The sequence below is a fragment of the Theobroma umbraticum genome, unplaced genomic scaffold (genome assembly GCF_002168275.2).
Source record: "Theobroma umbraticum cultivar Fairchild unplaced genomic scaffold, ASM216827v3 scaffold_86.0, whole genome shotgun sequence".
Classification (NCBI taxonomy): domain Eukaryota; kingdom Viridiplantae; phylum Streptophyta; class Magnoliopsida; order Malvales; family Malvaceae; genus Theobroma; species Theobroma umbraticum.
Genome location: NW_018397263.1, coordinates 2,997,196 through 3,009,783, shown reverse-complemented (window position 1 = coordinate 3,009,783; position 12,588 = coordinate 2,997,196). Strand labels below are relative to the sequence as shown.

The 12,588-nt window shown below is 30.0% G+C and overlaps 2 protein-coding genes across 2 annotated transcripts; both read right to left on the bottom strand.

Annotated features, from left to right (window-relative positions):
- Positions 1-3,961: 3,961 nt before the first annotated feature.
- LOC110420538 (thaumatin-like protein 1) lies at positions 3,962-6,680 on the bottom strand. The gene is made up of 3 exons (XM_021433890.2): positions 6,590-6,680; positions 4,921-5,048; positions 3,962-4,783 (listed from the first exon to the last, which is right to left on the bottom strand). The coding sequence occupies exons 2-3, from the start codon at positions 4,970-4,972 to the stop codon at positions 4,104-4,106; spliced, it is 732 nt and encodes a 243-aa protein (XP_021289565.1). The 5' UTR covers positions 4,973-5,048; positions 6,590-6,680; the 3' UTR covers positions 3,962-4,103.
- A 2,686-nt stretch (positions 6,681-9,366) lies between these two features.
- LOC110420761 (thaumatin-like protein 1b) lies at positions 9,367-10,237 on the bottom strand. The gene is made up of 2 exons (XM_021434134.1): positions 10,183-10,237; positions 9,367-10,040 (listed from the first exon to the last, which is right to left on the bottom strand). Exons 1-2 carry the CDS (start codon positions 10,235-10,237, stop codon positions 9,367-9,369), a joined length of 729 nt encoding a protein of 242 aa, XP_021289809.1.
- Between the last annotated feature and the right edge of the window lie 2,351 nt (positions 10,238-12,588).

Here is a 12,588-nt window from a genome sequence, read left to right as displayed (position 1 = left end):
AATTAGGAAAAGAGAATGATCTAAAGAGAAAAACAACCACTCTACTTTTTCATTCTGTATATATGATGATAACCACTTAGTGCCGTGAATATCGGCCTTGAGAAATGAGAACTTAAGAAAGAGAAAAAATTTGTTGAGCTGAGTTGTATAGGGCAGAAAATTTCAGAACTGCCTAACAACAGTTTTTTTGCTCTAATGGGTAAAAACGAGAAAGTAAAAAACAACCAACTTAATAAAACGACACAAGATGTTTAAGTTATAACAGAGGAAAAACATTAAACGACACCGTATACTTATTTCTTCATCCTTTAACTGATTGTTGACCAGCACCATGACTTCTTCATCATCTGGAATCCCTGAATTCTCAACATGCTCATCAAGAGAGTTCTCATCAAAGGAACTAGGCTTTGTCATAGCCAATTAACACTTTTGATAGATGTCCTGTATCGATCTTACTCCTCTAACAGGAGTTTCATCAACTATATCATCTTCATCAACCAAGAGAATATTAATGTCTTTAAGTATTATCAAAATGGAAAGGCTCATAATCAACATCAACTCGACTTTGGTTCCAATTCCATTCACCATTTTTATCAAATGCAAAATTTCTACTGATAGATATCTTACCACAATAAACCAAATATATCTTGGAAGCCTTTGAATGTAAACTATAGCCTACCAGAACTCCAATTTAAGCCTTGGGAAGAAGCTTATCTCGATGTTCTTCTGGTATAAGTCCATAACATATACTTTCAAAGACTTGCAGATGTTCAACAGATGGTCTCATACCACACCACACCTCAGAAGGTGAAATATTCCTTACACGAGCAGGAATAAAATTAAACAAATAAATTGTAGTTAAGGTACCTTCAGCCCAGAACCTTTTTGGAAAATTATTTACGCCACCAGAATTACTTATCTGCTCAAGTTTCCATAATTATAGTGGCCAAGTCTTTTGTGCCACATGGTTGTCAAACTAGGCTTTACTTCACAAGTATGCAAGCAAGTCTCATTCCAATTTACAAAAAAGCATTTTTGCTTAATGGGAATTGTCATCAACTAATCACCAGTGGGGTATAAGTCCATAACATATACTTTCAAAGACTTGCAGATGTTCAACAGATGGTCTCATACCACACCACACCTCAGAAGGTGAAATATTCCTTACACGAGCAGGAATAAAATTAAACAAATAAATTGTAGTTAAGGTACCTTCAGCCCAGAACCTTTTTGGAAAATTATTTACGCCACCAGAATTACTTATCTGCTCAAGTTTCCATAATTATAGTGGCCAAGTCTTTTGTGCCACATGGTTGTCAACTAGGCCTTTAACTTCACAAGTATGCAAGCAAGTCTCATTCCAATTTACAAAAAAGCATTCTTGCTTAATGGGAATTGTCATCAACTAATCACCAGTGGGAGCATAAATAGTGCAACATTTATCTTTGAACAACAAGACATAATCATGCTTAAGCATTTGACCCACACTTAACAAATTTTGACTAATTTCTGATACTAAGAGAGCTTCAAAGACATACTTGGAGTCTGTTGTAGTTTGTACAACTACTAACCTCTTTCCAGTTGCTTGCAAGAACACACCATTCCCAATCTTTACTTTTGAACGGTAATGGAACTTGATCCTTGGGGGGCAAACTCGAATCCTGTGTCTGGTAATTGAGCTCCACCACCGCCAGTAAAGGTTCCTGGCCAGAGAGTGTATGGACAGTTGTTTCTGTTGTTGAGGGTTGCCGTGAGAGCACCTGCACATATGCATGCAACGTTGAGAAAAATGCATTAGGAAAAAAGTTTATTTGTAAAACCAATTCAATTTCATACATGCGATGGGAAAGGGGCTTGTTTATTACCTGAGATGAGGAGGGCCAAGGAAAAGCCAAAGAGCAAGTAAAGCTTCATCATTGAGCAATTAAACAATTGATTAATTGCTTGATGAAGCTGTGGTACGCAGGCGGCGGTATATATAGATTTAAAAAGCCTCAACGTGCTTAACTTTTAGCACTAAAGGTCAACGGGGAGACGAGTGACATTCATTGTCGAGCCCAGACTGGCTAGGTGGAGATAAAATTAGATAAATTTGATTAATATTAATAATAAAAATATTTAAAATAATTAAAAATATATATGATTAATGTTATAGGTCAAAAAGTTTTTCCATTAGGTTTTTTTTCTAAAAGTGATTTTTTCAATAGTTTTATAAATATTAATTATAAATATATATTATTTATATATATTCCTTTCATCTTTTATAATTAAAAGATGTTGCATCAAAGCATTTGATGTAATAATAAGTGAATAAATATAACAGTAGAAAGGGTACTTGTTTAATTTGAAACATCCAAAACCGAAATCTTTAAACTTTATAGTATCTAGAACCTAGTCAAAATCTTATTATAATTATATGTAACTTAACAAAAAGTGATTAGGGAATTTCATTAATTACTTCGAACTATTTATTTGATAGATATCCAATTAAATATTTGAATCTAACCCGACCACAAAATACAATTTGATAAGCTACAGCGTAGTATTACAGAATGTATTTAAAAACAAATAAACTTATAAATTATACAAAATAATCTCAAAAATAATAATAAGCTACTAGTAAATTTAAACAAAAAGTAATAATTAAACACGAAAAAATATCAATAATCAAATTTTTGTTTCTTATATACTATAATAACCATCCAGAATAATTCATCATCAATCATGAAAATGAGAAGTTTGATAAGCTTATAATTAAAATCTCAAGCACACATAAAAATTATACCAAATTTACTAATTATGAAATTCGTAAATTTATTTTAAAAATATGATAATCGTAACTTAGATAAATAATATTAAGAAAAATGAATTCCCTTAATTAAACAAGTTTTATCCCGATATTTGAATAAAGTCGGTTAATATATATATATAGCGGATATCTTAATTTTAAATCTCAATCCTATAACTTTAAACCTGAATTTTGTGTTTTTACGCCAACTGTATCAGTTATTAATTTTACTATATATTCAAGACTAACCCATTCTCAAAACTGCATTAATGAGTTTAATTAAGTTTGATAGTAGATTAAAATCCATCTATTGTCATTCTTATGCGCACATATATTTCTTTACTTAAAAAGTTAAGTTTGAATTCTTTTTTATTCAAATAAAAAAAATTACAAGAGGTAATTATATTAAGGCTATAAGAAGTCAGAGATGAAGAAAAACTAGAATTAAAATTTTCTTGTTTTTATTGTATTAAAAAACAAAAGGAACTTGGCTAGCTTCAATTTAATATGTATTGAGACAAACCTAATTCATATAATTTGCACGGTTGATATTTCTACTTTTTGTTTTTCATTATTTGTTTTTTACTTTTTGAATAATTATAAAGCAAAAGTAAGAAATAAAAAGAACATATCATAATTCATTTAAGACAGACAAATAATTAAAATTTATATCAATTAAAATAAGATAATCAATCTATATAGAAGTATTTATTCATTTTATCATGTAAAAAAATTGCATATTTTGTGTCCAATCCTTTAATTTTTTTTTTTTTGACTTTTGTATCGAAGTGTGTTTTAATTTTTCATTTTTGCTCTCAGAAGCAAAAAGTTTATAGCAAATTATCTCAACCAGACAACTTTAATAATTGTATTTGCTTCAAAAGAAGAATACTTGTAATTCTTTATTGCTTTTAGTTTCTTTTATTTTGAAATTAAAAAATCATATATATTAATCTTTACAATAATTAAATAAAATCGCAAGCAACTATTGCTTAGAATTCTGACCACGCATCATGGGTAGAATGCAAGAAGGCACGGACATTACCTTTCTAATTCTAGGATTATTACCATTACAATCACAATTTCGACCTATGAATATTATTAGAGAGAATATAATTTCTCAGTTATAATTGCAACAGGCTGCAAAACAATATTTGCCTACGTTAAATTTCATTCACTATTCCATACATCTTGATCACATACAATTAAAACCAAGAAGGTTTTAATGTTTATTTGAAAACCAGCAGTAATGGGTTTTATTCTAGAATCATAAAATATATGAAAAGCAATAGAGCTTCGTCCAGCTTGTAAGGTCTCATGGACAGAAAGTGATAAGGTAGTTAGGTCCACCAGTGCAGGAGAAAGTGCTACTTGGATCATCATAAGCGTAACTGTAAGCCTGAGGGCACTGACCCTTGAAGATCCTGGAGTAGTCTGTGGGTTGACATGTCTCCGGTGAATCAAAATCACCTGTGCAACAGTACTGAGGCTGATTGAAAGCTACGCAGGCGCTTTTGCACGCTATGATACTGCCATCAGATCCTCTCACAGCCAGCTCTGACGGGCAAACTGAGTTTACATTTGCCGCACAGCTCGTTGTGGTGCATGTTGGGCCGGAACCGCCTTGTGGGGTTATTGAAACTGGCAAGTTAAAGCCATCTACAAGGCTGACATCGTAGAAATCTTGCCCTCCGTTTGCTGCTAGAGTGAACTCTGCGAGGGATGCTGGAGGGACTGCGCCTGCTCCATTACAAGCGACCTGGCCAGAGCCGCAGTTTGCAGTGGCACAACTGAAGCTCCCTGAGGAGGTTGAGCATTGTGTTCGAGCCCAGAGCCTGCCTGTCCATGGAGCAGGAACGTTAATGGAATTTGATGCTTGGGGGGCTAACTCGAATCCAGTGTTTGGTAATTGAGCTCCACCACCGGCAGTAAGGGTTCCTGGCCAGATAGTGTATGGACAGTTGTTTCTGATGTTGAGGGTTGCCATGTGGGCCCCTGCATATATACATGCAATGTTGAGAAGAAGATAACGCTATAAAAATGCATTAGAAAAAAAGTTTATTTTTAGAACCAATTCGATTCCATACATTTGGAGCTAGAGAGAAAGAATGGGAAAGGGTCTTGTTCATTACCTGAGATGAGGAGGGCCAAGGAAAGGCCAAAGAGCAAGCAGGGCCTCATCATTGCTTAATTAAACAATTGATTAATTGCTTTCGTTTTTGGTTGACGCGAATGGTGAAGCTGTGGTACGCAGAAGGTGCTATATATAGAGTTAAACAAGGCCCATCATGCTTAAATTTTGGCAGTAAAGGTCAATTAATTGGATAACTAATAAAGACCCTCTCTCGAAACCAACTAAGTTGACTGTTATATTAACATTAAGTGACAAAACTTTTCTACGGTAATATTCGAAATGAAAATAATCTTAGACTTTAAAAAAAAAAACAATTCAAAAGAGAAAAATCAACAGAAGTTGATCTTGTTTATACAAAGTTGCAAAAGTTCTCAAAAAATGTAGCAAAAGCCCAAACTCAGAAGGTCCCACTAAACACAACAAACACAGGGAAGAGATAAGCAAGCCTCAACCTTTCCAAACCCAGAAAACAAATCTCAGAGTGCAAGTTGACACTCCTAAAGGAAAAGAGCAAAATAAAACATATGAAAGAAATAAATAGTACAGAATAACTGATGTTCAGGGAAATTTTATGTAAAATTCTTGGCTTGGTTTCGTATTCCCATTATTTCTCCTCCAAGATCTTTGTATTAATGGAGAAACAGTTAATGGATAAACAGTTTTCTACATTTTCCAACCATGTGATCTATGTATGAAGGATTAATATTTGATGCATTTATAGTGATTAGTTTCTATACTCATTAATGAGTTATTATTTTGAAAGAAATAAAAAGTTGAAAAGGTCCCAAAACAGCATTATGTTTTAATATTAATTTTTTTTTTCGTTCAAAATAATATTCATTAATGAGATGCCAAGATTTTGTGATCGGATAATATATAGAAGCTATACACTATTTGTGCATGTAATATTTTATTAATCTAAATATGAAAGATAGTTATTTTTTTTTCTTACTTTTAAAATGATTACAATTCTCAATTTAAACAAAGCAATTTAAAGAAAATATAATTAAACAAAGACAATAAAAACATATTAGATCGATTTAATATTTACAATAGTCTTATATTCATAGAAGAAAAATTCAACATAAAGAAAAAATTTATCAATGTGTTTGTTCATATATAGAAATATCAACACGTATAAAAGTATGAAATTTTGAATAAATATCGAATAAAAACAAAAGATTGAAAAGATCTTTATAAACTCGACGAGAGGGAAAAATATATTGTGGCATAGTCAAATGGCATGTAGTGATTTTCGCTATTGTACACCCAATCAAAGTTTTATAATTTCTAACTACAACATTTTTGTTTGGATTCAACTATTTGATCAAATTACAAAATTCATGTCGCGCAATTCTCTCCCAGTCTTTTACAAACAATTATGTAATAATTTTTTATAATTAATCTATAATATAATATGCCTTTAATTCTGATTAAAAATACAATATATATATATATATATAAGTATATGCTGAAAATGGTTAAAGAAGCAAAGAATTTGTAAGTACTCGAAATTAACTTGAATTTTGCGGAGAGCAAGCTTTGGGCAAACACGCAATATTATTGCTCATCATGTCAAAGTAATAACGTGAGCATTACAAATTTCTTCAAAGCCAACAATATTTGTACAAAATTCATATCCATGAACTATGATGATGTTCTCAAACCTGATAATTTTGAAGCAGTGGGAAATTAAACCGATTGATCGTTTTGACAAATGATCGCCTCCTTGTGTCTAGCTAACTCCCTATCCTGTTCTTCATAAGGATTAAGTGACTCTAGCTGAACCACTCTAAATATGAAATTGATCATCTGGACATTGACTTCCATGCACATACGTATGCTTCTTGCTAACTTATTATAACATTCAACATTGAATCCCTAATCACCACTTATTAGTAGTTTTTCCATACACAGTCAATGCATAACTCGGTTGACTCTTCTCTTCTACAATTTAGTCAAATATATACACTTAGTTGCAAAATTGGGTACAGGTTCAATTGATTTTCCATTTTTGTTTTTTTAAAAGAAGCGACAGGTTTAATTAATTCAACATCCAATTTCATTCTTCACACTATGTAGAAAGGTCATGTAAGTAATAGGTTTCGTTCTTTACACTCAATAAGAAGATCATGTAACACGAATTTGTGAAAAACAAACTATATTAAAGACTAATCAGTAAATTATATTTAATTATAGTACCAAATCATAAAGATAGATATGCTTATTATAACACTATAAGAAAATAGATGAATTGTCCATGGATAACAACTGTGCAATTTTTCAACAGAATATTGACGAAATACTGACAGAATTGATTCAATAAAATTTAAATAAATAAGTGATATTATTTAGTTTTAAAAAAATTAATTAATGTACTAATAACTTAATTAAATAGTTAATTAATAAAAGAAAATAATATATAAGTAAACAATTATTTAAATAAGTAAAAATATTTAATTTAAAAAATTATTAAATCAAATAATGTATTAATGAATTAATTAAATAGTTTAATTGATTAAATAAAATTTAATTAAATATGTAGTGTTAGTTAGTTTAAAAAATTAAATTAATTAGTGTACTAGTAACTTAATTAAATAGTTTAATTAATAAAATAAGTAATAGTATTTAATTTAAAAAATATTCAAATTAATTAATATTATTAATAACTTAATTAAATTGTTTAACTGATTAAATAAAATTTAATTAAATCAATGATATTATTTAGTTTAAAAGATATTAAATTAATTAATGTACTAATAAATTAATTGACAATAGCAGAGGAGAGAGTATAACTATTTATTGCTAGATGACTTTTAAGATAATTGTAGCTTCATAATCTTTGAGGCATTTAATATTTTCTGAAAATTCTGCAAATAATGCCAATGAGATAGTCTGCGGAATTTATCGACCGATTCACACTTTTTACTAATAGAATTTGATAATGTGGTATGCGTTCAATCCATAGGTTATTTCATCAATAATGTCCATTGATACTGTAGCGACAAAGTTTTTCGGCAAAATGGTTGTGTCACCAACCATACCTCTAGGTGACAAATTGGCTAGTTTTTCAACAGAAAAGTCGACAAAATATTCTATTGGAGAATGTTCTGACGGATTATTCCTTCACCGATGAAGTGATCATTATCGACAGTATTCGTAACCCTGATAGATTTTTCTATCAACATTTTTGTTGGTGAATTAGAATACCGACAAATTATAATATGTTATTGATAAAATTTTCTGTCGATAAAATCCAAATTCTTGATAATTTAAGGCCATAGCACCTTAAATTCAAGGACTTGCTTTTGTAAATTCAGGGGAACTTTTTTTTCCCTGTTGATCAATGAAATCCTTAATTTTCAAAAAAAAAATCATAAAGATAGATATTTAAATCTTACGTTGGCAACCTAATTCATGGTAGGGTATCCAAACATGAATATTAGCTTTATCAAGAAGTACCATCATCTTTTCAAAGCACCCAAAAAAATTACACACAAAAAGAAGATGTCCAGCACCTCAAATGTGGAACATCTTACACAAAAAGAAGATGTCCGGTATCTCAAATGTGGAACATCTCACATGAAACGCCACTTTTACTCTATGATTATAGATTGAAAACCCATGTTGATGTTAAAAGAAGTCCTCGTTGTAATAGCTATAAAATGCTAAGCATGTAAAAATGATTTGTGTATTGTACTATGGATGACAGTAACACTCTGTCAACCAGAATACTTTCCTTCGGTATAGTAAAATTCTTCACCCCTCATGCCATTGCCAAAACTTGGAAATATCCCATTTTCGATAAGAAGGAAAGTTATGAAGCCGGCCTACATATATTTCCTTTCCTTTTTGTATGTTAGTCATAAGTTTAGCATCTCGATTTTTTTTATCTGATCAAAGTCGATATACACATCATGAACAGAACGTGATGAGGCAGCTGTAAAATTTTGCTCTTTTTGGCTTAACCAGAATTTCATTCCATTCTTAGACAACCATTCTTATAATCGCATGACCAAATGAGTGGTCGTGATGATAATTGAATTATGGAAAGTTCATGCAAAGAACGTGATGATAAAACTGTATGTAACTTTCTTGTCATTTGCAGAACTTCTTGAAGCTCCCTAGTTATCAAAATTGCATGGCCCAGACTGTAACCTAAATTTCCTAATTAATTAGCCATGGAAGCAAGATGATTTAAAGAAAAAGGCAATAATTAATTAGTCATGGAAGCAAGATGATTCACAGAAAAAGCCTTGTCAAGGGCTAAATAAATTATTGTTATAGGCAACAAGACGATTTTCTAAATTATCAGCCAAAATCAATTGAAAGAAACAGTAAAAAAGTAATAAAAAAACGTAGATAAAGAAATATATTTGAAGATTATATTCTTGATCATAACATTTTTGTAGTTCAAGATTTTATAGATCAAGAAAACTAATCTTCAAGGACAGAAAGTTATGAGGTAATTAGCTCCACCAGTACATGTCACCAAACCAGACTTATCATCATAAGCGTAACTGTAAGCCTGAGGGCACTGGCTCTTAAAAATATTAGAATAATTTGTGGGAGGGCAAGTATCCGGGGTACTAAAAGCGCCTGTGCAGCAATACTGAGATTGATTAAAGGCCAAGCATGCGCTTTGGCAGGCAACAACACCTCCATCAGACCCCTTAACCTGTAATTCCTGCGGGCAAACTGCATTCACATTGGCCGTGCAGCTGACAGGGGTGCAACCTCTCGAACCGCCTTGTGGGGCGATTGAAAGAGGCAAGTTGAAGCCATCAACGAGGCTAATGTCGTAAAAATCTTGTCCATTGTTTGCTGCGAGGGTGAATTCTGCCAGGGATGCTGGTGGGATCCCACCAGCGCCGCCGCATGAAACCTGACCAGAGGCGCAGTCCCCTGTGGCACATTGGAACTTGCCATTATCGTTTGTGCATTGAGTTCGAGCCCACAATCGGCCAGACCATGTAGCTGGAACGTCCAGGATGAATGGGACTTTTGAGGCTAACTCAAAGCCCGTTGTGGATAATTGAGGTCCTGAACTTGTTAGAATTCCAGGCCAAACTGTGAAGGGGCAGTTGTTGTTTAATGTGAATGTAGCTGGTTTAGCCCCTGCGTTTGATTGAACTTGATAATTAGCATCGATATTAAACATGAAAAATCCCACAGAAAAAGTTTCAAAGACAAAAAACTTTTGTAGATACTTCCAAAGAGAGAGCATCGAAACAAGAAGAGTTAAAGAAAAAAAATATACCAGAGACGAAGAAGATGACAACAAAGGAGATGCCAAAGATAACCTGAGCCTCCATTATCACCTCTAAAATTTCTTTGATTGTATAGGTGAGACTATCAGTACTGTAGGTGTAAGTTGGTGCTCTCTGCCCTTATATATAGAGGCACGAGCTAGCCATAGGGATAATATTTCTTTATATGGAAATAGTAAAAGATATCGTCAATTACACATGCAAAGGCGGAATTTCTTTCCATCTGAAGCTTATGAGTAACAAATCACCTTTGGATTTCATAGCTTTTAGGAATTTAATAATTTAATTTTTCCCCGTTTTAGGGAATATCATGCCTAATAAGAATAAGAAATTTATCACATGCTTGGTGAGTGAGATTTTACCTGCCCTTGCACTTGGCAAACCTGACTGCCCAATATACCAGACAGGATTTTCTGGATAAGATGAAACTTATTTTCCATATATAAGCTTTTCTCTCTCTCTCTCTTTGATTGGCTACCCATCCATGGAGGGTGCGGGATTTTCCATATATAACTTGAATACCAATAATTAATAGGTAAAAAAAAAAAGGAAATTAAAGAGCAAATATATGCACAGGCTCAAAACCAAGAAAATAATTTCCAAGAGGACTGATGACTGCTTTGATTTCAAAAGTTTTTTATATATATACATCAGTCATTAGGGTTGTTAATAGGTAAGGTACTTGTTAATTTCAAGGTACTCGTTAATTTCAAGGTATCCGAACCTTAACCCTATAAAAAAGCAAATACCTTAATCTTATTAACTATTAGAATAATTTTAAAAATTACTATCGTAACCCTAACTTTAATACATTCTCACTATCCTATAATTTCCCTAACTCGTTTAAAAACCTGATTAGATAAAAAAAAATTATTAAAATGTTTTTCATGGGTACCCTATTACACGAACCCATATTCATATATAATAATATTTTTCCTATATATTTCATATAATTAACTACTAATTAAATTAATAAAAACACAAATAATAAAATTTAAATTTAAATAATCAAAAACTATAAAATGTGCTTATAAATGAACACAATATATAATATAAATCAATATTATTTTATTGTTTAGTAATTATTAACTTATATACTAGTAATTATGTTCTTTATAAATGAACATAATATATAATATAAAGAGCATGTATTAAATGACATTACAAGTTATATACTATAAAGTGTGCATATATATATATATATATATATATTCTAATTAATAATTTTATAAGTTATAATTTTATAATGTTAACACAAAATAAAAAGTAAATATATTTACATTTAAAGTATATATATATAATTAAAAGTATTTCGTGTATATATATAATAGTAATTACATTCTTTATAAATGAACCCAATATATATAAGGTATAGATATTAAAAGATATTGCAAGTTAATTAATAATCATAATTTCATTAATTAATTTAATTAATTATATGAGTTTTCCTTAATTACATGAAATTAAAAAAAATAGCTAAGTGTCCAAACTATTCTAATTTCACAACTTCTTTTTAGATAATTAAGTTTATAAATTATAAGTTTATATAAACAAAGATATATATTATAATTAATAATTTTATAAGTTATAATTTTTGTAATGTTAACACAAAATAGAGAGCAAATATGTTCACATTTAAAATGTTTATATATAAACACACATGCTAAAAGTATTTTACTATATGTATAATAGTAATTTTATCCTTTATAAATGAACTCAATATATATAAAGTAAATATATTAAAAGACATTACAAGATAATTAATAATCATAGTTTTATGAATTAATTTAATTAATTATAAGTGTTTGTCCTTAGTTACATGAAATTAAGAAAAATAAGTAGGTCTACAAACTATTCTAATCTCACAATTTCTTTTAAGGTTTGTATATTATAAGTTTAAATAAACAAAGATGTATTATTATAATTAATAATTTTACAAGTTATAATTTTTGTAATGTTAATATGCAATAGAAAGTAAATATATTTATATTTAAAGTATATATACACTAAAGGAATTAGTGTATATATAATATAGTAATTATATTTCTTATAAATGAACCCAATATATATAATGTATATATTAACAAGCATTCCAAGTTAATAAATAATCATAGTTTAATGAATTAATTTAATTTATTATATGGGTTTGTTTTAATTACATGAAATTAAAAAAATAAGTTAGATTTCAAAACTATTCTAATATCAAAGACTCTATTTTAAGTGTATATATTATAAGTTATAATTTTTGTAATGTTAACACAAAATAAAAAATAAATATTTTTATATTTAAAGGATACATGTGATAGTAATTATATTTCTTTATAATATGATATGATATTCTTATTATTTAAACATAATGAATAATCTAATAATTTTTTAATTTAAATATATTAATA

What these genes read in the sequence shown, in the direction of transcription:
- LOC110420538 (XM_021433890.2), bottom strand. Translation starts at nt 4,972, where the DNA reads ATGATGAGGCCCTGCTTGCTCTTTGGCCTTTCCTTGGCCCTCCTCATC. An exon ending in CTTGGCCCTCCTCATCTCAG is followed by an intron (nt 4,784 to 4,920) that starts GTAATGAACAAG and finishes GTATATATGCAG; the next exon opens with GGGCCCACATGGCAACCCTC.
- LOC110420761 (XM_021434134.1), bottom strand. Translation starts at nt 10,237, where the DNA reads ATGGAGGCTCAGGTTATCTTTGGCATCTCCTTTGTTGTCATCTTCTTC. An exon ending in TGTCATCTTCTTCGTCTCTG is followed by an intron (nt 10,041 to 10,182) that starts GTATATTTTTTT and finishes AATCAAACGCAG; the next exon opens with GGGCTAAACCAGCTACATTC.